At 37.4% G+C, this 21,341-nt stretch overlaps 2 protein-coding genes and 1 long non-coding RNA gene across 6 annotated transcripts in view; 1 reads left to right on the top strand and 2 right to left on the bottom strand.

The window, feature by feature from the left end:
• Nucleotides 1–1,577: 1,577 nt before the first annotated feature.
• The window catches only part of LOC131881576 (uncharacterized), a 20,945-nt gene continuing 1,181 nt past the window's right edge, over nucleotides 1,578–21,341 (bottom strand). Inside the window, exons 3-8 of one of the 4 annotated variants that reach the window (XM_059228469.1) lie at nucleotides 21,037–21,214; nucleotides 11,428–11,599; nucleotides 11,093–11,359; nucleotides 9,684–9,972; nucleotides 9,564–9,623; nucleotides 1,578–1,905 (exon numbers count right to left, since the gene is read on the bottom strand). In XM_059228469.1, coding sequence (XP_059084452.1) covers nucleotides 1,676–1,905; nucleotides 9,564–9,623; nucleotides 9,684–9,972; nucleotides 11,093–11,359; nucleotides 11,428–11,599; nucleotides 21,037–21,214 — 1,196 coding nt within the window. In that variant the 3' untranslated portion in view covers nucleotides 1,578–1,675. Of the gene's footprint in view, nucleotides 1,906–9,563; nucleotides 9,624–9,683; nucleotides 9,973–10,467; nucleotides 10,616–11,092; nucleotides 11,360–11,427; nucleotides 11,600–21,036; nucleotides 21,215–21,341 lie in introns of those variants that run through there. The other 3 variants (XM_059228470.1, XM_059228471.1, XM_059228472.1) reach the window with 3 other exon arrangements.
• Nucleotides 11,594–21,038, top strand: LOC131881577 (uncharacterized). The gene is made up of 3 exons (XR_009373372.1): nucleotides 11,594–11,874; nucleotides 13,121–13,280; nucleotides 20,754–21,038. It is a non-coding gene; the product is annotated as an uncharacterized LOC131881577 (long non-coding RNA).
• Nucleotides 16,189–19,850, bottom strand: LOC131881575 (uncharacterized). The gene has a single exon (XM_059228468.1). It carries the CDS (start codon nucleotides 19,820–19,822, stop codon nucleotides 17,498–17,500), a length of 2,325 nt encoding a protein of 774 aa, XP_059084451.1. The 5' UTR covers nucleotides 19,823–19,850; the 3' UTR covers nucleotides 16,189–17,497.

The following is a 21,341-nucleotide window of genomic DNA, read 5'->3' as shown; positions in this document are numbered from 1 at the left end:
TTTGAAGATCTTGCTTAAAGGGAGAAAAAAGTGTTTATTTGATGTGCTTGAAATCTCCATTGAGTGTGCTTCTATAGATGCTTTTGTTAGCTGAAAAACAAATTCATAAAAGGGGCATTTTTCGAGTGCTTTAGGGCCTTTTTTAAGCTACTTTGAGATGGAGGAAGAGCTATGGGACTAATAGTTTTCTTCAATAATTTTGAAAATTGAAATGAACTGTCTGGGTATTTGTGTAAAGATAAAACAAAAGCATTTTAGATGTAAACGTATCAAATATGCTAATTTGTAATTTCAACTCCAAAATGCTTTCTTTTTATTGAAGTGTGCTCTTAGTTTGCATTACGTATGTTCTTGAAAATAAAAAGGTTTTTTTTAATTGGGGCAGGCATGTTTCAACATGTGCTAGAAATCCTATTCTAAACAGCCTAGCTATAGTTGTTTGCAAGAAAGAAAAATCCCCAGATAGATGTCTTTGGATATTTCCTTCAAAACATGATAAAGCTTCTTGTCCACCGTGGAGACTTGTTGCTAGTGGGAAAGATCACGCCCTTTTCTTCACCCAATGGCAGGTACATGTCCACACTCCGGTATCCACAAGACAAGAAAAATGCCCTCAATCAACCCACTCCCGTTGCGTCAAAATTGGGCGAGTCCCCTACTACTCGAACTCGTTTGATATTCCTTTGATATTCAAACCTTTTTGCCGAACTTGACATGTCTCGTAATCACCAGGGCTCGTGAAAAAATACTTCTTTTTGCGGGTCGAATAATCATGTTTAAATTTTAGAAAAGACTTTTTTTCACAGGAAAAAAAATCCCTACTGCAAAGACATAAGCCTCTTAAATGCAAAAAGACACTTAAAATGACAACATGAAACGAAACTTGTAAATTTTTGAACTAATGACCAAAGATTTCACGACACTTTATTTTTTTTTAAACTTTGAAATCAATAGGTTGTAGGGTCAATTGCAATGACCGTAGAAGCTTAGCGTGCGTTTTGAGAGCACCTTCAAGTCTTCGAGAATCCAGACTAGTATTGTTCAATTTGCTGCCCTCAAATATTCGTAGGGAGTACGTAGGTGTTGATCGATTGATTGATTGAATGAGTATATTTGGGAGGTGGCAGAAAACAACTATTCCCCTTATCAACCCCTTCTTTTCAAAATGTCACATTTTCTATAACATTGTCTATACTTATGAAGGAAATCACCGCCATAGAAGGGGCAGGAATAATATCTTTCCATTTTTTAAGCAGCAGTTTTATTTCGGAAGTCTTTCAATCAAAACCTAAAAAGAATCTTGACCTTTCTGTATATTTATAAACGAGTAACTTTGTATCGGCTCCATTTGCTGACAAGGTTTTCTTTATGAAATCCATTTTCCTCTAGACGATGGCTGAAGGACTTACCACCTCCAACAAACTTGACCAATATCGGCTCTACCTGCGAGGTAAGAGCTTTAAAAGACGGGCTTCTGGAGAAACGAAATGTTGTAATATCGCCCAGTCCCCGTCGTATTCAGTATCGTATTCATATATTATAGTCTGAAACCACGTATATGAATGTAACGAAGGAGCCAGGATTATTGATGTATTCCCATTTTTTTCTCTCGCATTAACAGTTTCATTCAATTAGTGCATATTCACAGATTATGGCATGGAGCCAATGATTCCTCTCAGGGATTGGTTTCCTTTGTGTCGACAGGTTCCTCCTCCTTAATCACAGCCTCCGTGATAGAAGATCGTCTGACACTGCCACATCTCATGGGAGAATTGGGACGAGCTGATTGGAAGCGACCATGGTCAAAACCATGAGCATTGGGTGGAGAGGTCCCACTGATACAGCCAAGAGGCGGTTGCTGCAATTGCTTTTGCCGCATGGAAGCCACGTTGTCTCCGAAATGTCCTGTAAACATTTCTCATTTAGAGCAAAATCAAACTTGTTCAAATAACTTTTACGGATACTTAATAGACTAGAATATCATGGGAAAGGGAAGACCTCTGGCGGCTGGTTTGTTCAACTTGACATATCACAATAAATTAGTGTAGGGGATAAACAGAAATCAAAGGAATGCAAAAAAAGCTAAACAGATGTAAAAAAAAGTGTTTGCCTGTTTGATGTGATATTACACTAGCCCTTTCTTGGTAGAGAAACGGTTCATTGTCATTAAATGATTTGAAGAAGTTTGTTAAAGATATTTGGGATCTTCCCTAGGGCGATTGTTATTGTATAAAAGGGTCACTTTTTTATGTCTAGTTAATGTCATTTACAATCACATTACAAGTTTGTATGCAGATATTTCACAGTGCTGAAATTTGAATTGAAATGGGTTTCTAAATTTAATTTGTCTCCCTAAGGCCAAGTCCCTAAAATAATGTTTTGAAGCACTTGGCTTCATCTCGTGTATGGGTTTCAAAAGGGGATAAACATATAGATTTGTTTGCAAACTTGGGGAACTTTTGGCACAATGCAAAGCAGCACATCAGCACCTCACATGGCTCTTTTTGAGCCTGTCTACGACAAATACTAAACCAATATAGTTGATTAAGAGAAATAAAAATTTTTTGAAAAGCACAACATACCTAATAATATCATAATAATAGATCATAATAAGTAGTAAATATGAATAATAAAATAATGAAAAATATAGAAAATGGAAAACAACATATAATTGAAAATATATTTTTTGAAATATTCATCATATTTTGGACAAGAACATTATTTTTTCTTTCATGGAATTTCGTGTAATATTTCTCAAGAAATGTATGGAAATGTTGAATATCTGCTGACTGTACGCAACATTTCTCGTTATTCCCTCCATGCTAGCCATAAACAAGAGACTGCTGATTTTTCATATGCGCAAAGGATTCATTTCAGTTGAGGTTAGAGACCCTCTAGTCAAAGACCTGCGAGGTTGAGTGTACGATATCAAATTCGACCGAACTGATTGTTTGTCCATTTTTGATGAAACTGTAAAAGGTTCCAAACAAAATACAGCAAGGAGTCAGCCATTTCCAAAAAGAGCTCAATCATTTGTATTGTGTAAGAAGTTGAATTTTTGGATGATTTATGACAGATATAATCAGGGCTTGATGTGTTACCGAAAAAATCAATGCGTTAATGCTACCTACTTTTTTGGAACACAAATTACGTTAATGTTTTTCAGCAAAGTAACGCGTTTCTATCACCAATGCCGTTACTTTTGTACTTAATTCAACAGGTTTGATGAGAGGAAAATTTGGGTTGCATTTTGAGGCCAACTTGCAAGGTTCCGTCATGCAACTAGTAACGTCATACGTCTCAGACAATGTAAATTGATAATCCTTGTCTCAGCTTCCCGTGATTATTCATTTGATCCCATCAGTAACAAATAAGTTACTGTTTTTGAGACGGAACTTCAAAAAGAATTGGGGAGGAAACCTTTACATATTTCTTTCGTCCCTTGTTTGAAAAGGAAGAAAATGACAGTAACCGCACGGCCAAAAAAGCAGATACGTTACCAATACCGTTAATTTTGCAGACAAACAATGTTTTGTTGGGAAGAGTTACTAGAAAGTAACTTGTATAAAGCATACAGGGCTTTGCTCAAGCCCTGGATATTATCCACCATAAACTTAATCTGCTGTTTAAGAGGGCTGGAGTGTCATGTGTAGACCTAATAAAAAAAGATACCATTTTAGCCAAAATTATTTAGAATTTGAATTATAAAGTTGGTACACATTCAAGTTAACAAAACTTTAGAAAAGTTATATAAATGCGCAAAAAGGAGTGAAAATGCAAAAATAAATTGTAATAATCCGTGAAGAACTGTTACCATGATGAGGAAAAAGTCATTTTTAGCTTTTTTGAGCATCTTTGCCGAATTTTTGTACGTTACAAAATCTAGGCACTCCACTGTATTTCCATGATTACCCATTGAGTTCACAAGAAATTGACATTTCTTTTTTCTTCCATTGTTTGACATTAGGTCATGTTTTAAATTGATATAGATGCCATAGTAAACCATTGATTCTCTTCTGGAGCCTACTGTTTCTGCTGCTGAGGGCGCTTTTGTTCACAAAAACTATTTTGGGTCAGATCAAACTCATAAACGCTCAACTGAAAGCTCTCTCTTTTGCAAATTTTCCCAAACCAAAAGAAAGGAATTGAATTTGATTTTCAAATTCGTTGGCAGAACAAATATTGCATAAAATTGAAGTGGTTACAACTAGACGAATCATAATCTTTAATCTCAATTTTACCGAAGAATAAATCATTTGCAGCGGTTAGAAAAGCCGGTGAAAACCAAAACCAATGAAGAATTTGTTAAAAAGTTCTGGCTGAGGATTTAATCTTTCATCTGATTATGATGCACAGAAGAAAATAAAAAGCCCACAAACAAAAAACTACGCGTAGTTAAGAAGGTAGCAGATAAGGACAGACAAAAATGACAACAAAAGGGCTAAAAATGTCCTAAAATGTGCAAACTAGAAAAAAAAACTGGACGAAGACAAAATAGTTCCAGGTTGTTTTTTTCAGGTTTTAACTTTGATTATAGAGGTCTAGTCATAAGCCATTGGAATTACGTTCATGTAGTTTGCATTAATAAATCGCAGTTGTCACACTGTTCTCTTGCAGTCTCTCAGTAACAAACTAAACTAACGTGTTTCAAAAGAAATATTTGATGTTTTCACTTTGTCTACGTGCTAGTTTCGTGTTTCATGAATGAAGTAGTTGGTTCACACGCATTCACTTTCATTTTAAATCTCTAATGTAACAATAAAGCCGATCATCCGAAAATTGGAAAAATATTAGCACCAATGTCAAATTGCCCTTTCCATGAATCAAATGAAATGCATGTCCATATTGGGACATTGAAGCGGGAGAAGAAGGTGACTTCATGACTAGGGCCGGCAAAACTTGGACTCTGTAAATTTTGCACACTTTGCAAAAAAATGCACATCCCAGATTTTTCTGCAAAGTTATAAGGTTTATTTCCGGCGCCGGGGTTTGAACCCACGACACCTAGGGAGAGGATTCTTGCCTTGTTAGCACTGTCCCTTAGACCGCTCGGCTACACCGGCTCCTTACAACTGCAAATTTTGCAAAAAATGCGGATCCGAGATTTTTCTGCAAACATATTGCATCTGCGAATTTTGCAATTTTTACTGCAATTGCAGACATTTTTCTGCAATTCATAATGCAACTTCAGCCATTTTAGCATGAAATACCATTATTTGTGAACAAAACAATAATTTTAAGAAATTCTGGTCAATGTTGGAAAAATGGGAAATTTACCAGAATGCTTTTCAAATCTTTTTGCAAGAAAGCGCACGTAGGTATGAAATAGATGAGGGACGTGCAAAGAACCGTCTCAGATTTCAGCTGTGTGGGCTAACGAGGCCGGGCCACAATCGCGTCAAGAACTACCATAAATTTATTATTGACAAAATTGTTCCCAATCTTGGGACATCGTTCGACAATTATCTTAAACCATTTAAGTCCAACATTCAATTGCTAAACATGTCAAAACATGGCAGGTGACAAAAATATGTAAAAAAACGAAAAACATATTTCGTACCAGCGTCTTGTCATCAGTAAGAAGCATGGTGACACTTAATTCATGGTAGAACCAGAGGGCGCACTAGCGTGAAATCCGAAATCTTTACACTTCTCTATATATACAAATAGACATGTTACCAACCAAATGCTGATGCATTCCATCCATCTTAAATAGCTCTTTTTTATCATTGCCATTTTTTAAGATAGTCTATTTCACATGTTGGAACGCAGTTTTGTTTGTGTATTGAAGTTCTCTTTTAAAAATTAGACACATTTTGAGATGTTTTCATGATTTATGGGGTAAATGGTCATGAGGTGGATGGTTAATTTGGGAAGAATTGACTTACTATTACTTTCATGAAACTTGAAAGGCTTAATTTCTTAACAAAATTGTTCTGCAATACATTTGATACGCTCTGACATTTTTGTTTTCCTGTTAATGAACTGACATTTATCTTTTTCACTAAATATTAAGTATGTTCAAAATGCTGATTTGTCTAGGAGGCAGCGTGAACTAGGCAAGAATCCGCTTCCTAGGAATAACAGGCTCAAATCCAATTGTTGGAAGATATTATGATATAATTTTCCTTTCAATCTACGTAGTGCTTGATAGGGAAGGCAAAAACTGTCCTTACAACCACCAGACCGTGTTGGTGCCTATGTTTTGGAAAGTTTATATGCAAACATGGTTGACTTTTCATGCAAATTTGCAGTCAATAAAGACCACATTTTGGCAGGCCCTAGTTATGACCATACACACGTGAACATTTCGGGCTTTGTAAGGAGATAGATTTACAATTCCAAGGCATACATTCTTGAAAGAAACTTTCCATCTAACATTGCATTTTTATGAACTAGAAATTTCAAAAAAATTAAAATAATTTAAAGCCTGAAAAATCTCTTTTTGGGCTCGTTTTTTTGTGAATTTTAAGTTTTGTATTTTTGCAAATGTTTTTTTTCGAAACCGTCGGCAAATTATGTCTAATATCATGAGTTGTATTTTAGTTTGTATTAACTAGAGACGGGGGAAATGTGCAAGACTCTGCAAAAGCTCGAGCAGGTCCAAAGATGTTTTACTAGGAACATTGAAGATATGAGAGAGCTCTCGTATTGGGAGAGGTTAGAAAGGTTGGATTTTTGTACAGTACTCAGAGAAGGTACGAAAGGTATCTGATATTGTACGTTTTCAAAAGCATTCATGAGCTTTGTCCCAACCCAGGATTTAGGGTCAATTGTAGTGACCGTAGAAGCTTAATGTGCGTTTTGAGAGCACCTTCAAGCCCTCGAGAATCCAGGCTAGTTAAAACAATGAAGTCCAACTCTCTTCTTTCTCGGGCTCCTTCATTGTTCAATTTGCTGCCCTCAAATATTCGTAGGGTTTATGTAGGGGTTGATCCAGTAGCAAGATTTAAGTCAGACTTGGACAAGTTTTTGACGAAAATTCCGGATCAACCTTATATTCAAGGATTAGCCAGATCAGCCAACTACAATTCGTTCGTCGATCAAATGATATATATAAATAAAAGTCAAGTAAAATAAATAATCTTCTCGTCTTGAACTGCTGGGATTCTAATCCCGGTAGCGGTAAGGAAGTCCGCACAAAAAGATATGTATTTAAGATATGCAAAAATTATTGAAATTTACACCGAAATGTCAAAAATATGCATTTCATTTTGCAGAGTTTTCAGTTTTATTTTCGATATTTCTTATTAAATTTTAGTAAAAGCTGTTTTTAAACATAAATAGTGGTTATCTTCAAAAGTAAGCCGCCATAAGGAATAGTTTTGAGGGGTTTCAGTTCTTCTATTATTTTCCTACCGCCAGCGGTAAAACGATTGTCGTGGGCAGTTGGAGTAATCTCAGGCAACTAGGACTATTTTTACCTTTTTATCACAACCATAGCCTGAATTATGAGTGCCATGGTTTTGAATCAAAACATAGACACCTTGGTTTACACTTCATTAAGAGAATATCAATTACATACCCGCAAGCTTACATTTCAAGTTTAAAGTTGCAATTCAACTGACCTGATCGTTCGTATCTGGCTCCTCTTATCCATAGAGTCCACCAGGACTGAAGAGGACAGCTTTTTGAAACCTTACTAGAAGACATTTGAGCATTGCATTGCCTCCTGATTGGGTACTTGATTGGGAAGAAAGAGTTGATTAAGCACCCCTTCAGATGGCATGCATCTAATTTTGAGGTAGAGCATTGCTTGAACGTCTTCTAGCAAGGTTTTGTAGACCTTTCTGCTTCAGACCTTGCGGCCTTCATATTCTATCTTACTCAGCACAACTCAAATTAGTACGGTAATCAGTCCCGTCAGTTTAACAGATTTAAAATACTTGAAGTTGTTTTGACCAGCCTAGATTTTTTGAAGGGCTCAAAAGTGTAAACCTTGACATTCAATACAACTGACTTTAATACCTGGTTGAGGAAAAAGCACCTGCATGCTTTTGAAGATGCATTGTAAAAGATACATTTTGCACCTCCTTTAAATCCTGCATTGTCCCAATCTTCTAAGTTTGTCGCAATAAAGTAGTAGATCTCTAATTCTGACATTATTCCTCCTTGCCTTTTTGATAAAAGCTCAAACTTTTCCTGAAACTAGAATTTTAATGCTTTACGCGCAAAAGAGCTAAAATCATAATGTTTGAATTTTAGCCCAGGGGACTGCTGAAATAAAGCACCCAATGGAACAAGATTTGATCTAGTGATCTAGAGACTTGCATGGTTTAGGGTATTAATTTTGTGTTCCAAGTCAGGAGACAACTTCAATGAAAGAAATGATGAAATTGTTGGTAATTGCTTCAAAGTTTTGTAAAACTACTTTCATTTTGGTTCTTTGTGAGTTTTTTTTCTTTTAAACAAGCGTATTTCTTTGCGTTGGAGAATTTTTTTCCGGGCCAAAAAAATATTTCATCCCTTCAAAAAAATGTTTTAGTGATTATTTGGCCGTCAAAAAGATTTTTTTTCCGAGCTCTCGTTTTAGGTTACAAGGGATCAGTGATGAACAACACTGATTCAAAAACTAATTTTGTACATTGTTAAATCATTACTTAAAAAATTACTTACTTACACCTTAATAACGTTTTGAAAGTGTATGATCCCATTTGAACACACAGCTGAATTTAGTTACTAAAAATGAAGTTTTGATCTTTTTATATGAAAATGTAAAGTAATTTTTTGCACTTTTGGGAGGAAACTGGATAATATTTGCCGTTATTTTCAGACCACAAAAAAATAACATTTTGCCCAAGGGGACCAACTATTTTCTCGACCCTTGATATTAGTGACCTTGGTTACGTATTATATTGAGTCATTTACCACTTTTGTTAATGGCATTTAATGGGCACCTTATTCAACAATCTACCACGGCACTCTCCATTTAGATTGGGCTAACTCATTGGCCTGACGTTGAAAATAAGCCTAACTTTTGAAGGTAGAATGTAGTGTTATGTAAAAAGTACATAACAGAATGAAGACATTGGAATACGCCTTCAGCATTGGGAAACCGCATAAAATATTTAAGGATGGAAATGGAGTTCTTGGCTTCTTGAGTTTGTAATAATGACAATTGGTTGTGCATTAGCACAATTAAGTTGCAATGCTAGATGGAGCCTCATTTTTATGTAATGTAAACAAATGCAAGAAAATGAATAAGTCAATGGCACTTGATTCAAACTGAAATATACCTAAACTTAATCAAAATCATAAGCGGGGCACTTTTTCACCAATTGCAATAAATGTCCCCCTAAATAAATGTGCACATAATGGATACCTTTAATCCTTTATACTGAAAGCTATTGATCAGGATTTGATTTTTTCTTTGAAATGTTAAAGCAAAGGTGAATTATGACAAGATTTGAACAAAGCCGACCAGCCTTTCTAAAACAAAGCAAAAAGTAGAGACACTTTAAAAATTAGAATAATTAATAAAACTATAAAAATGAGGGTTAGCATTTGGATACAACTTCAACTAGTTCTTTAAATCCAAATATGTCCGTACCCTTTGTCAATACCTGTTTTGTTAGATTTGATGTTGAATGTGGATTTAACAATTTGCTTCACATTACGTCTCCCTAAGAAATGATCCTACTGATTAATACATACTATGTCACATATTCCAGGTTATGCTTTACCTTTGCGGGCATTCTCTATAGCCATCAAGTCTTCAATAACTTCATCATCTCCATAGATAGCACCACTTCCAATGCCTATTCCGCTAGGGAAGATGCCTAACATAGATCTTCTCCTTTTCAGATTAGTATTTGTAGCAGACCGCTTAGGCAAGGGGAAAATAGTTTTGTTGTTGTTTATAGGTGGCGCTGTTGTGGGTAAAGCTTTGTTGAAGAATGAGAACGCCTTTCGTAGTCTTCCTGGCGTTGTCGGAGTTGGCAAGGCTGAGACTCGAAGATGGGAAGGCTTTGACTTGAATATGTAAAAAGGGAAGAGGATTGTAAACTGATGGTTATTTATTTGGTGGCAGCCTTGGTCTAAGGGCTAAATGATGAACATTTTGAATCTCAAGTAGAAAATCCCGATGTGTCTGACTTCACAATTTGCCACAGGACTAATCAATAACAAATCCAAGATGGACAGAGAGTCGAAGGAAACCAACTATTTTGTAATGAAATATGCACCCGTTTTCAGATTCATTAAAACCGCAAGTCATAGATGCCCACTCCAGCCCCCTACATTTCGGTGCGTACAAATTGAATATGGAAGCCGTCTAATGTGACACCTTCAAATGTAACAGTAGAGACAATCCCATTCATTCCGTGCGCTGATTTTTCTTAGGCTTAGGGCTGAACAACGCCTTTAAAATTTTCCTGAATGTCCTCAAGATTCAAAAGTTTCATTACATTAGCCAAATGAAAATGTATATTGATAGAGTACAAGGGCGATCAAGCAAACACTAATCAGTTCTACCACTGTACACATTTATTCGGCAACTAAGCACGTTTTGAGTCAGGACATTGGCACAATCTGACCTCGAACGTAACGTTAAGAGTCCACTTTAGAGCGTTGGTTGACACTACTAAAACTCTGGAGGAGATTGCTCTTTGCTTCACTAAAAAGTAGGAAAAATGCAAACATTAGACTTGTAGTAACCAACCAAGACTCTAAATCCAAGATTTTCTCCTTACTGAATGGCAGAGATGGGGACAGATAAAAATAAGTGTAATTGATTGCCCATATAAATTCATAAAGTTGTCATCACAAGAACATAAAAGAAACCAATTTCATTAATAAAAAACACTTTGGAAAAGAGTTATTCAATGTCCAATAATTGAAAATGAAAACAAAAAAAAACGTGTGATTTTTGAAAAAAGTTTCTGTACATATAGATTTTGCTCTTTATTTACCAAGTTATGTTTATGAGATCAATTTGACGCTTAACCATGATTCAGTTTCTAATTGGAACCTATCACGTTTTAAATGCAATGAGTATTTGTTGGTTAAAATGATACATTCATTTGTTATCATTAGTTTTAGGAATCGACCCATCTCTGCTTGCCAAAATGTAAAAAATGATCAAACAACTTACCTCTGCAAAGCTTCGGGGTTCCAATTTCAAAGGCGGAGGTCGAGGTTTATCGTTGTCCATCTTATGGTAATCATCCCTGCCACATTCAGAAGTTTTCCGGGATCGGATAGGCCGCTTGACTTCATCCACTCCAGTCAACGTGATACTAACCCCCGCATCCGTGACCTCAGTGATCTTATCTTCTCCTTGTTTAGAACTAGATTCACTCGTTCCATCTTCCACATTATCCAACCGCTCCATCAGCTTCGCCATGCCTTCAGTGTCGGTCTGGAGGTATTCAAAATCAAAAATTCAGTAATACATCTAGGGTCGGGTATCTGAGTGAGGATTCTTACTTGGAAGACAATTCCGGACATGTTACTGGCATTACTCATGTATCGATTCCGGGCATACCACAACCCGTTCTCATCGGTGGAGTTGACCCTGTGCATGGATTGAAGATGATCCATAGCTTGTTCGTGCACTCGATGAGTGCTGTGCTCCCAAGCGAAGCGATGACCAGCTACCCTATAAGGATTAATGCAATTGTCTCTTGTGACAATTCCTAAATCAGATGTGACAAGAAACTTCTAACTCCAATCAAAATTTTCCGCACTTTTCATTACATACTTAATTCCAAGGCGAACGGGTCAAAAAAGGATGAACAAGTGATCAAAGATGCCAAGAGGAGCCAGAAAAGTCATTGAATTGAGTGAAGGCCTCAGTGGTAATAAATTGGAGAGATAAATGTTTTCAAATATGGGTCGTCAATTTCGGAAGCTAACGCCATCTAACTTTCACAGGTATGGAATTTTGAAATGTGTCTCGTTTAAGAAGAAAAATTTGTATGACTGTGGACAAAATTGGCATCCCTTTCTATTCCCAAGATACAGGTAGACAGAGGAGAAATGCTTGCTCTGGCAGTCACTAGGATTTTGTCAGGCAGGGTCACGTTTTATCACTCAGTAAAGCGGTTTTGAGTCGTTGGTTTATCCTAATTCGCTCGTGATGGGAGCCCTAACAGAGGTCTTCGAAGCTAAAAAGCTGACATTCCGGTTCGAAGCACACCATTACTTACAAGACAAGTCAATTCTACAGAGTTAGGAGAGCTGTCTCTTTCAGGCAGCGTCTGCCAAATTTTACAAAGATGGCTTTTAAGTTGACCTTGTTCCAAGTATTTGTGGCAATAACAAGTGAATATGGTCAGACCACCTACAGTCAAACCATCCTCGAAACTCTGAACCTCAAGTTCTCAGAAGGAGTTTGTGTCGAAACAAGTAGAAAGTCAGTAATACCATGTCTCATGTATGGCCCCGCGTTGCTGCAACGGCTCAGGTCCAATCAAGACCAAGTACCCACAGCAGTAAAAATAATGGAGTGTATGCACTGAAAGCATTTGTACCAGTTTAAAATTAAGAGAAAATAGGATATTGCTCATTATCTATGGAAACCAATGTATGGTACACATAAGAAATGATATTCTGCTTCTGCCCCTCTTCTTTTAGCCCGAGCAAGTATTCCATGAATAGTTACTTTTATTAAACCTATGACCCAAGTTCAACTTGATAACACCAAGGGCTACATTGTCCATTGGGCTACAACCACGTGGGTGGGTAATTCAACTTCCCAAAGCAAAAAAATAATGAAAGGTCATGTAAAGTCTTTTCCGAGCTAGGCTAAGTCTGCAATATACTCTCGTCATTAATCTGGTTGAAGTTGTACACGTTAATGTTTAATGTTTGTATCACTCCAACACCGAGTTACGGTCGATTAAGGACTATTGGTGAAAGCTGTACAGTGGTAAAAGTTCATTTTTGGTTAATGTATAAGAGGGAAGGGGAATGAAAGAACAGATGGAGGTCTCAGATGTCCTGTCAGAATAGCTTGAGGGACTCTGATGATCGTGTGTGTTCTTAGTGGCAAGGTGTTCCATGAATTGGCCGACCGAACTAAGAAATGTTTTTCCCCCTAGCCTTAGACCGGCCTAAGGGAACCCAGAGCATCTGTTTTTGGGAGGCTCTGGTTTCTCTTTTCTTTCTTTTCTTTCAGGTAGTAGAAAGGTATCCCAGATGCGTCGACCAAATAGATATAGTGAGACCTGGGATCGAACCCATGAACCCGAGCTTGGCTCGGTTGCGCGTGAACCTATTGCGCTACAACCATCTCCTTTGAAGTTCCACTTGAGCTAGGGCCGTTCCTGACCTGCATGGTGAGCAAAACCGAAACGTTGAATTACACACTTTGCCGTGTTAAAAGTAGCACCGAGTTGGAAGTTTAGGACATTATTTGATGTTTTCAGGTAAGTCCCACACATGATTTTTGAACTATACATCACGTTACATAACCTCTTTTTGATTTGGTAGCTTTAGGTCAGGATAATATTTAGGGTTCGGGAAAAACTTACAAGTCATCAAGCAATACAAGAAGATTTTAGGCATGAAATATTTTCTTCGGGACAAAAATAATCTTTCACGCAGAAATAAATAACTTTGAATATAACAAAAAGGCACAAAAACCAAATTGTTTTAAATGTTTTGTGTATAATTTCGAACCAAAAAAATAGTTCACATCGTGCCATGAAATTGCCAATTTGATTTAAACCGAAGTTAGGTCACACTCGATGAGCTTTACTCAAGGTGACCAGACTTGCAATAAAAAAAATAAATAAATTTTGACAAATTTTGTGATTTTATCCACATCTTTCAGATAAGTCTCGTATATCAAACAGGGTTGGCAAATGGGTTATTACCTGGGCGTTTTTGCGCTTTAATGGGCGGTTGGGATTGGTTTTTTCTTGAAAGGTTTAATTGGTGTTTTAATTTGATGGATTTCATTTGTTTTTCAATTTGATGGATTTCATTTGTTTTTCAATTTGATGGATTTCATTTGTTTTTCAATCAAATGTAAAAGATGATATGGACTTGTCCAATTTTGGAGTTAAAAAGAGGTGAAACGTTCAAAACAAGACGTTGATTTTTTTGAATAATTCTCCCCGCTGATTTGGGACCACTGGTTCAGTCAAAGAAGTGCAAAAGTGCAGTAAAAAAGTCATTATTTTTGATATGGAACTTTTTAAAAATCGGACGAGGGACCTATTCATATTTGTTTGTTCTCTTGTTTAAAAAAGAAAGTAACGGTAATGGGAGGGCTAAAACCCCTTCCGTTACAGATAGCGTTATTTTTGCAGAAAGGTAAGATGTCACCGTTAGCTTTATTTAAAAAGTAACACCGTGACCCAAGCTATTCAACCAAGTGACATTGAGGAATGAACAACAATACAGAAAATATTGACTTTCTTACCCTTTTGGTTTATGAAATCGAGACATTGTCCTTCCAGTTCAATTATTAACTCAATTATAGCAAAAGAAAGACAAAGGTAGTGGGAAAATGAGGGAAGCACTTGAGAAATATTTCTATCAGCCCGCCCGTAGAAAACCACCATTGTGATGCCGTTGTGAAGATTGGTATTGTTTGGATTTATGACCCAAAAATATTCAAGTCACTTTCCACGGGCAGGGATGTGAAGGAGCAGTTTCTCAACGCGTAAACGCGATCTACAGGGTGTCCAAAAAGTCTTCGCCAGTTTCAAAACAATGCCAAACCATAGCTCTTTCCAGCTGATGCCAAAAACTCTCAACAAAGTACTTTTAAATGTCGCAGGCACCAACCTTGCAATGGAATGCTTTTATTCAAATTTATCTGCAAAATTGGTCTGTGAAACAAACCTTGTTCAAAATTCGTACATTTTTTAAAATAATGTTATGTTTTGGGTCTGTTGGGGCATCAATCAAAAAATGAGCCTAAAATAAGTTGTTTTCCGATGTGTGTAAGGTATGTGAGAGGACCAGGGCTTGAACCGTTCCCCCCAAAATAAGGGGCTGCTGCTACTTTTAGAAAAAGTTACGCGTTTCTATTACCATTACATTTTAGAAAAAGTAACGCGTTACCGTTACCGATACCATTACTTTGCAGAAAAATATGGCCTAAGACAGCAACTAAAAACGTTTTGAACGATTGTTTAACGTTTAGTAAATATGACGTGAAACAAGCGACAAACATATTTATTAGGGTACAAAGGTAAAAGGATACAAGGGTTGTTTGGTTTAAATCTTGTTTTCACTTGTACGAATCATTGTGACAAGTGTTTATTCATCTTTTTTCATGGTTTGAAAAAAGTTTAAAAAAAGACAAGTATTCAACTGCTTTGACAAGGGGAAAATCAGGTTACACTTTGAGCCTAACCTAAGAGTTTCAGTCATACATACAACTAATAATCTCACATGTCACTGAAAATTTAAATTAATAACCCTAGTCGCAGCCTCCCATGATGATTTTTTTGGTCAACCCAGATGGCAAATCAATGATTTTGTATCTAGAGGGTATTTTTTGCTTGTGACAGTCTCCAAGCAACCAATATAGTCTAAAGTCAATCCAAAACGAAGAAAAACGCATCAAGTGTTGCTAAAAACACATAAAAAGACCACAACATATTGTTAGAATTTTTTTGTATGGAGATGTTACAATTGCTTGAAATTTTTCCATCCCACTTATACTCAGAAGTATCGGGTTTGGGTAAAACTTTGGAGGATTTTTTCTTCTGACAAAACTTGACAATCTTATATACTTCACCAAGCATGGTTGGGATAGCAGCAATCACAGGGTTGAAATTACTATTTTTTGCCTTTACATAACAAATTACTAGATAAGTGTGAATAAAACATATCTTCGTTAGGCTGGTATCTACACCAACTGAAAATAGGTTTTTGCCGTCGGCTTGAAATATATGTGATTCTCCATTGCCTTGGAAGCGGTACATACTTTTAGGACACCTTGTAAAAATATGTTTTTGGGAACTTCCTTAACGCTAGTAAGAATGTAATTCACAACAGTTTTTATTTTTTAAGTAATATTTTTTGACGACCCTTTCCTTCCCGGAACTATTGGTTATAATTTATTATAAGTTTTTTTACCTCGGTCAGCTCTAGTTTTCTAAACCCAAAAAAATGATAGAGGAAATGCTTATTTTTATTTCTTTTGGTATTTGACGTGTTAAAAGCCAAGGATTTGGTTCATATCATTTGGGCTAATTTGCCAATGATAAGGTATAAAAGCCTGGCAATTTTTAACACAACAAGAGGGAATATGACCTGCATTGGAATTTAAACAGATTTATCCAATATTTGAATCTTGAAATGTGTTTGCCAAAATATTAGAAAAGTTATCACTTTTTGTTATAAATAACCATCAACTTTGCACTATTCTGGCATGACATGTCACCATTGAGAAAGAATATTTTATTGTGGTACAATAGAGCTAACTTTTTTTTACCCTCATAATACTAGGGGTATGTCTCTTAAACCGGTACTCATATTACCAGACATATATTATATGAAAATTAAGATATTGAAAAATGGTCATTAGGTATTGAAAGACCTTTTTGAATGGCAACACTTTATTTTTGCATAAACAAACAAAAGTTCAGCTGATTTCCTGCAAATTTGAAATTTCTTTAGTGTATTCAGCCTATTCCTTTCAAAAGTACCGCGAAACAAAATGGAAGATCAATATGCAACAATATAATCTTTTGCAAAATCGGGCAAAACTGCGAAGAAATGCTTCAAATTTTTGCAAGAGGCCTATGGAAAAGCTGCACTTTCATGTAAAAGTTGTTTTTATGGTATCGTGAATTTCATCGATTTGGCCCTCAAAATGAGCTGGAATTGGCCGTACAGGGGGTGTTAAGACAGCTCCCAAAGAATGGCTTCTTATTTGCATTTGAGCGTTGGGTTAAAAAATGTAATAAGGGTTTTGAAATTGGAGGTGACTATGTCGAAAAATCATAAAATAAAAGTTTGCTCTATCTTGCACATATCAAGAGCTATTCCTGGAGTACCGTAATAAGTGACATAGCCCTCGTACATTGATGACTAGCAAAAATGTTTTGCCTCTTGGCCTGAAATGCTTTTTAAAAAGAGCTTCTGATGAACTTTGATTTGTTAATTTGGTTGTTTGATTAAGCAAATACTTTTTTGAAGCACTAGGCTATTATTCTCAAAAGCTCATGTCACTTTGCCGTTCCCGTTTTTTTTTTTTTTGCTTGTAATCTCTTTTAACAAAACTGAAGTCAATATCGGAAGTCAGGCCATTCAATACCTTTGTCCTAGAACTAGAAGCTCTTGCTAAAGAACTGACACTTCAAAATTAAACGGTTCTATTGAGTTTCGTTTTGTGTGTAAATTAGCTTTGTTTTAATTTTGATATTGCCAGACATCTTATTCTCGGGACTATTGTAATCTCATTGGCCTAGTTGGAGTGACGGTTTTCATCCTAGAGCTCTACCTAGAACAAAACTATGGGTCAAATTTCGTAACTTTTCCACCTGACATTTAATTAATTTGTTGAAATCAACGATTGCAGATAATTGGATCAAGCGTGACGCATTGCCAGTTTTTCCTCTTCTTTACGTTTAGATTCCAACTCTTGGAGGTATTCCTTCTTAGCTTGGTGGTACCACAAAAAGTCTGCTGGGAATGGAGCCTCTTGATAACCATAGTCCACCAAGATCTCTTGACCTTGTCTGATATCTTTCGTAGCCCTCACAGCCACTATCAATCCAAATCTTGGGTGTTCAAAACCATCAAATACAGCGTTTTGATGTCTTTCTGGAAAATCTGCATTGATCTTAGCACCCATTGTGGGATGCCATGATTCTGGTTGATCCACTTCCCATGGGATTTGAAGTTGTGCGAGAGAATAGAGCACTATTATGGAGTATTTAGTGCCATGCCTTCTCATGTCCGCAGACAAAGACTCGTTCATGGTGTATTGGGCCGCAAAGAGTTCCTTTTCTTCACGATTCCGGTAAATGAAGCCACTATAAAGACAGAATATTTGATCACTTGGGACGTCGCGAACGGCAAAGACACCTTCTCCACCCCCATGGACATTAGAGCGCCGAATCTCGGCCCATTTCGCTTCAAAGGGGTCGATGGCCTGAGGACCTTCCCCAAAGGAAATATTTGTGGGAGGGGAGTAAAAGAGCACCGGTCCTGAAGGCTCTGAGAACTGAAGGACCAGCATTTCATTGGGATCGCAAGTTGTCCCTGTGATTGTGGCCTCCTGTCCGGCCTTCATAACCTTATCCTCAAAGCGTCCAACTAAGGCTGTCTCGTAGTCAGGGTAAACAAAGGCCATCTGGTCACCCGTGAACTTTCCGTGTGTATCCAAATATCCGTAAAGGAAACCTCCGCCAATCATCATGAACCAAACTGGACCCTGAACTTTTCCACTTTTATAATGGAAGATAGTACGAATATCATGGCTTTCGGTAACGAGAAACTCGGGACTCTGGTAAGCCTCATCCAAAGGTAAGAGTGTTGTCAGTAATAATGCCCTTGCGGGTCCATGAAGAACGCCATTTTTTATCCTCGAGTAGACATACCCACCGTCTTTTATATGGATTCTGATGAATGACGACAGTTGACCATATTTAAGATGCCCGCATATCTTGGCGATTCCTTGATCAAATGGGGCCAATGTTGGAGTATCCGCTGGGTTAAATGAAAGTCCAAATGGACCCAAAATTCGGTTGAGGGAGTCAATTTTTCCAAACGTTAATTGGGCGCGGACAATTTTCTTCGATCCCAATAATCTGCATTTGAAATTCAGTCCGTTGACATGCTTTAAATCTGAGATCAATTGTGGAGCATCGGGATCTACTTCAGAATCATCTGGAGTCATTGTCCACATTTGACCTGAAGAAGGGTTAAAGTGAGCAATAAACTCACGAATGGCATTTTTAGTACTCTTTTGACAACTGTGGCAAAATGTCCAAGAGCGTTTTTGACTGCTTTCAAAAACCACTTGACCTTGTGCAGGATGAAAAGTAAATGGACTAGATCCCAAAACGTTGATGAAATGTGGATGTAGAAGACAATTTTCTTCCGTCCAAGATTCAATTTTCACGCTTGAAGCGTTGACGATGACATTGAAATCATACAAATCTTCTCCGGCAAATACATTGGTACCATTGTGGATAGCCACCGCCATAAATTTGGCATCTTCTTCATTCTCAATGTACTCAGGGGTCTGGCGAAGAATCCGGTACAAAAATGTTCCATTCACATTGTACCATGAGAATACGGGTAAGTCGCCATTGAAAGAGTAATAGGCGTACGCCAAGGTGTCGGGGTCCCTCCACAATCGCAAAAACCCATGAGGACAGCCTTCTCTCACCTCCCCTATCATTAAGCCTTGTTCTTGACCTTCGACCCTGACCAGACCATGGGGTTTACCAAAAAGAAAGAACCCAACGATGACTTTTGGAACAATGAAGGATATTTTTCGATACCTTATGCAAGTTCCTGGATGCTTGTGGACTTGTCCTTTCTTACTGGGTCCAAAAATGGTCAACTTCCCTGGTCCTTGAAACAAATGGTTGGAATCAATCAACCCAGAGAACTCGAAAAAGATTGGGAGATCTGTTTCCGAACACGCGAACGATTCCAGGATGGGTGGCTTTACATTTGGCATGAGCGGAACCTTTGATGGGAGAACGCACTTGGTCCGCAATGGCTTTTGCTCCGACATTTTACTCCACCAGGATCTGAATTCATCCAAAGGTTCACCTTTCAAGCCGGTCGGAACTTTTTCACATTTCATTCCATTTCGATCGCATATTTTGTTGTGTTCACCATGTATGATACATACAACAGAAGCAAGCCAAACTACTATACTTGGTCCTGAAACCATCTTCCTGGTCTAATGAGAACTTGCACACTGCAAGTCAAACCCTATCTGGTTTCTCCTTCCTTTTTTTTGCGAGTCTTGTATCTTGATGCATAGGTAAGCACACTTGAAAATTGTTTAATTGAAACACTTTATAGAAACTTTTAACGACTTTTAACGATCAATATTTGAATTTGTGATTAAAAGTTAAAAGATAAATACACCACCAGCCCTTCTGAGATACCTCTCAAATCCTATAAGGGTAGAATTACAAACAATTTTGACATCCGCAGAGGGGTAAACGGGAGAGCTATGTACTGTATGCGTATAAATGCAGCATACCAGCAACTTTTCATCATCATTTTTCTTCATTAATTTGTGCTAAAAAAGCTGATGGTAAGTTTAGAAAAAGTTATGCTTTTAATGTTAGTCACCCAAGACTGGCGAAACTGTTCTTTTCCTAGTGCCATTTCGTGGGAAACAATGATTGTCAAAGTGTTGGCGTGTTTGTACAATATACACCCTCCTGTAGAAGGATTATTTACGTGTCATAATTATTCGGAATCTTACCCTTGGAGGATTTGAAATATCTCCCAGAAGAGTTGATGGCTTTGTGATTCATTGTGTCACAGTTCTTGCTTAACAATTTTTTTCTTGTAATAATCTCTTGATAAAGTCTGGTATCTTCGAGGGTATTCTCTCGTTTCTACGTTTATTTGTCCGCACCTAGACGAAGCAGAGGGCGCTTCCTCCGCTTAATGACAAGGACAATAGCCATGGATACATTCTGTTGATGATTTCAAGGTCCAAACTTTTGGGTCACCCTGAAAGCAAATTTACGCTCCAACGCTCTTGACACATTCTCCTTAGCAGCAAAATATCCCTGACATAACTGGGAGCACATTTAAATATCAGGATGACACTCTTATTTCCTATGCACATGTCTGTTTTGCAGAAACCAACCTAAAGAAAAATTTACGTCTCTTTGCCCCATCTTCCTGGTCCAAGAAGTTCTTTCGTTTCGTACGTGTCTCGCCTGGTTCAATGAACCTCCTGCCACATCACGTGGAAAATGCACCTTGCACTTGAACTAACCAGTGCATTCATATATCGTCATGAACCGCCGTAATTCATCAGCAACAACAGCCTATTTATAATCGTCCCGCTTTGGGCAGAAAAATGGGCTTCGAATCATTATTTGCCTAATGTTTGGCGTTGGTTTGCTCGATTATCCTGACCTGCAGCAGACGCCACTGATGATGACCAAGATGACCACGGTGATGATGATACACGTCACAACGAAACTGATGAGATCATTGGCCGCCACGAAAAGTTGGATTTGTTCTTGGATATCTTGGGTGATCAATACTTGGGATTCTGCCGTCACTTGTAAAGTGGCGTTGCATTTGTAATTTCCTAGAATATGATACAAACGAAAAATGGATTTAATGATTGAATAGCCCTAAACCACAATCTATCTTGATTTCAAATGTTTTCAACCGTCCATATTTGTCCATTTGTTAACGTATTTCTTGAAAAAAAA

This window comes from Tigriopus californicus, chromosome 6, assembly GCF_007210705.1.
Source record: "Tigriopus californicus strain San Diego chromosome 6, Tcal_SD_v2.1, whole genome shotgun sequence".
Lineage (NCBI taxonomy): Eukaryota > Metazoa > Arthropoda > Copepoda > Harpacticoida > Harpacticidae > Tigriopus > Tigriopus californicus.
The sequence above is the reverse complement of the archived record's forward strand: the minus strand, read 5'-3'. Positions and strand labels throughout refer to the sequence as shown.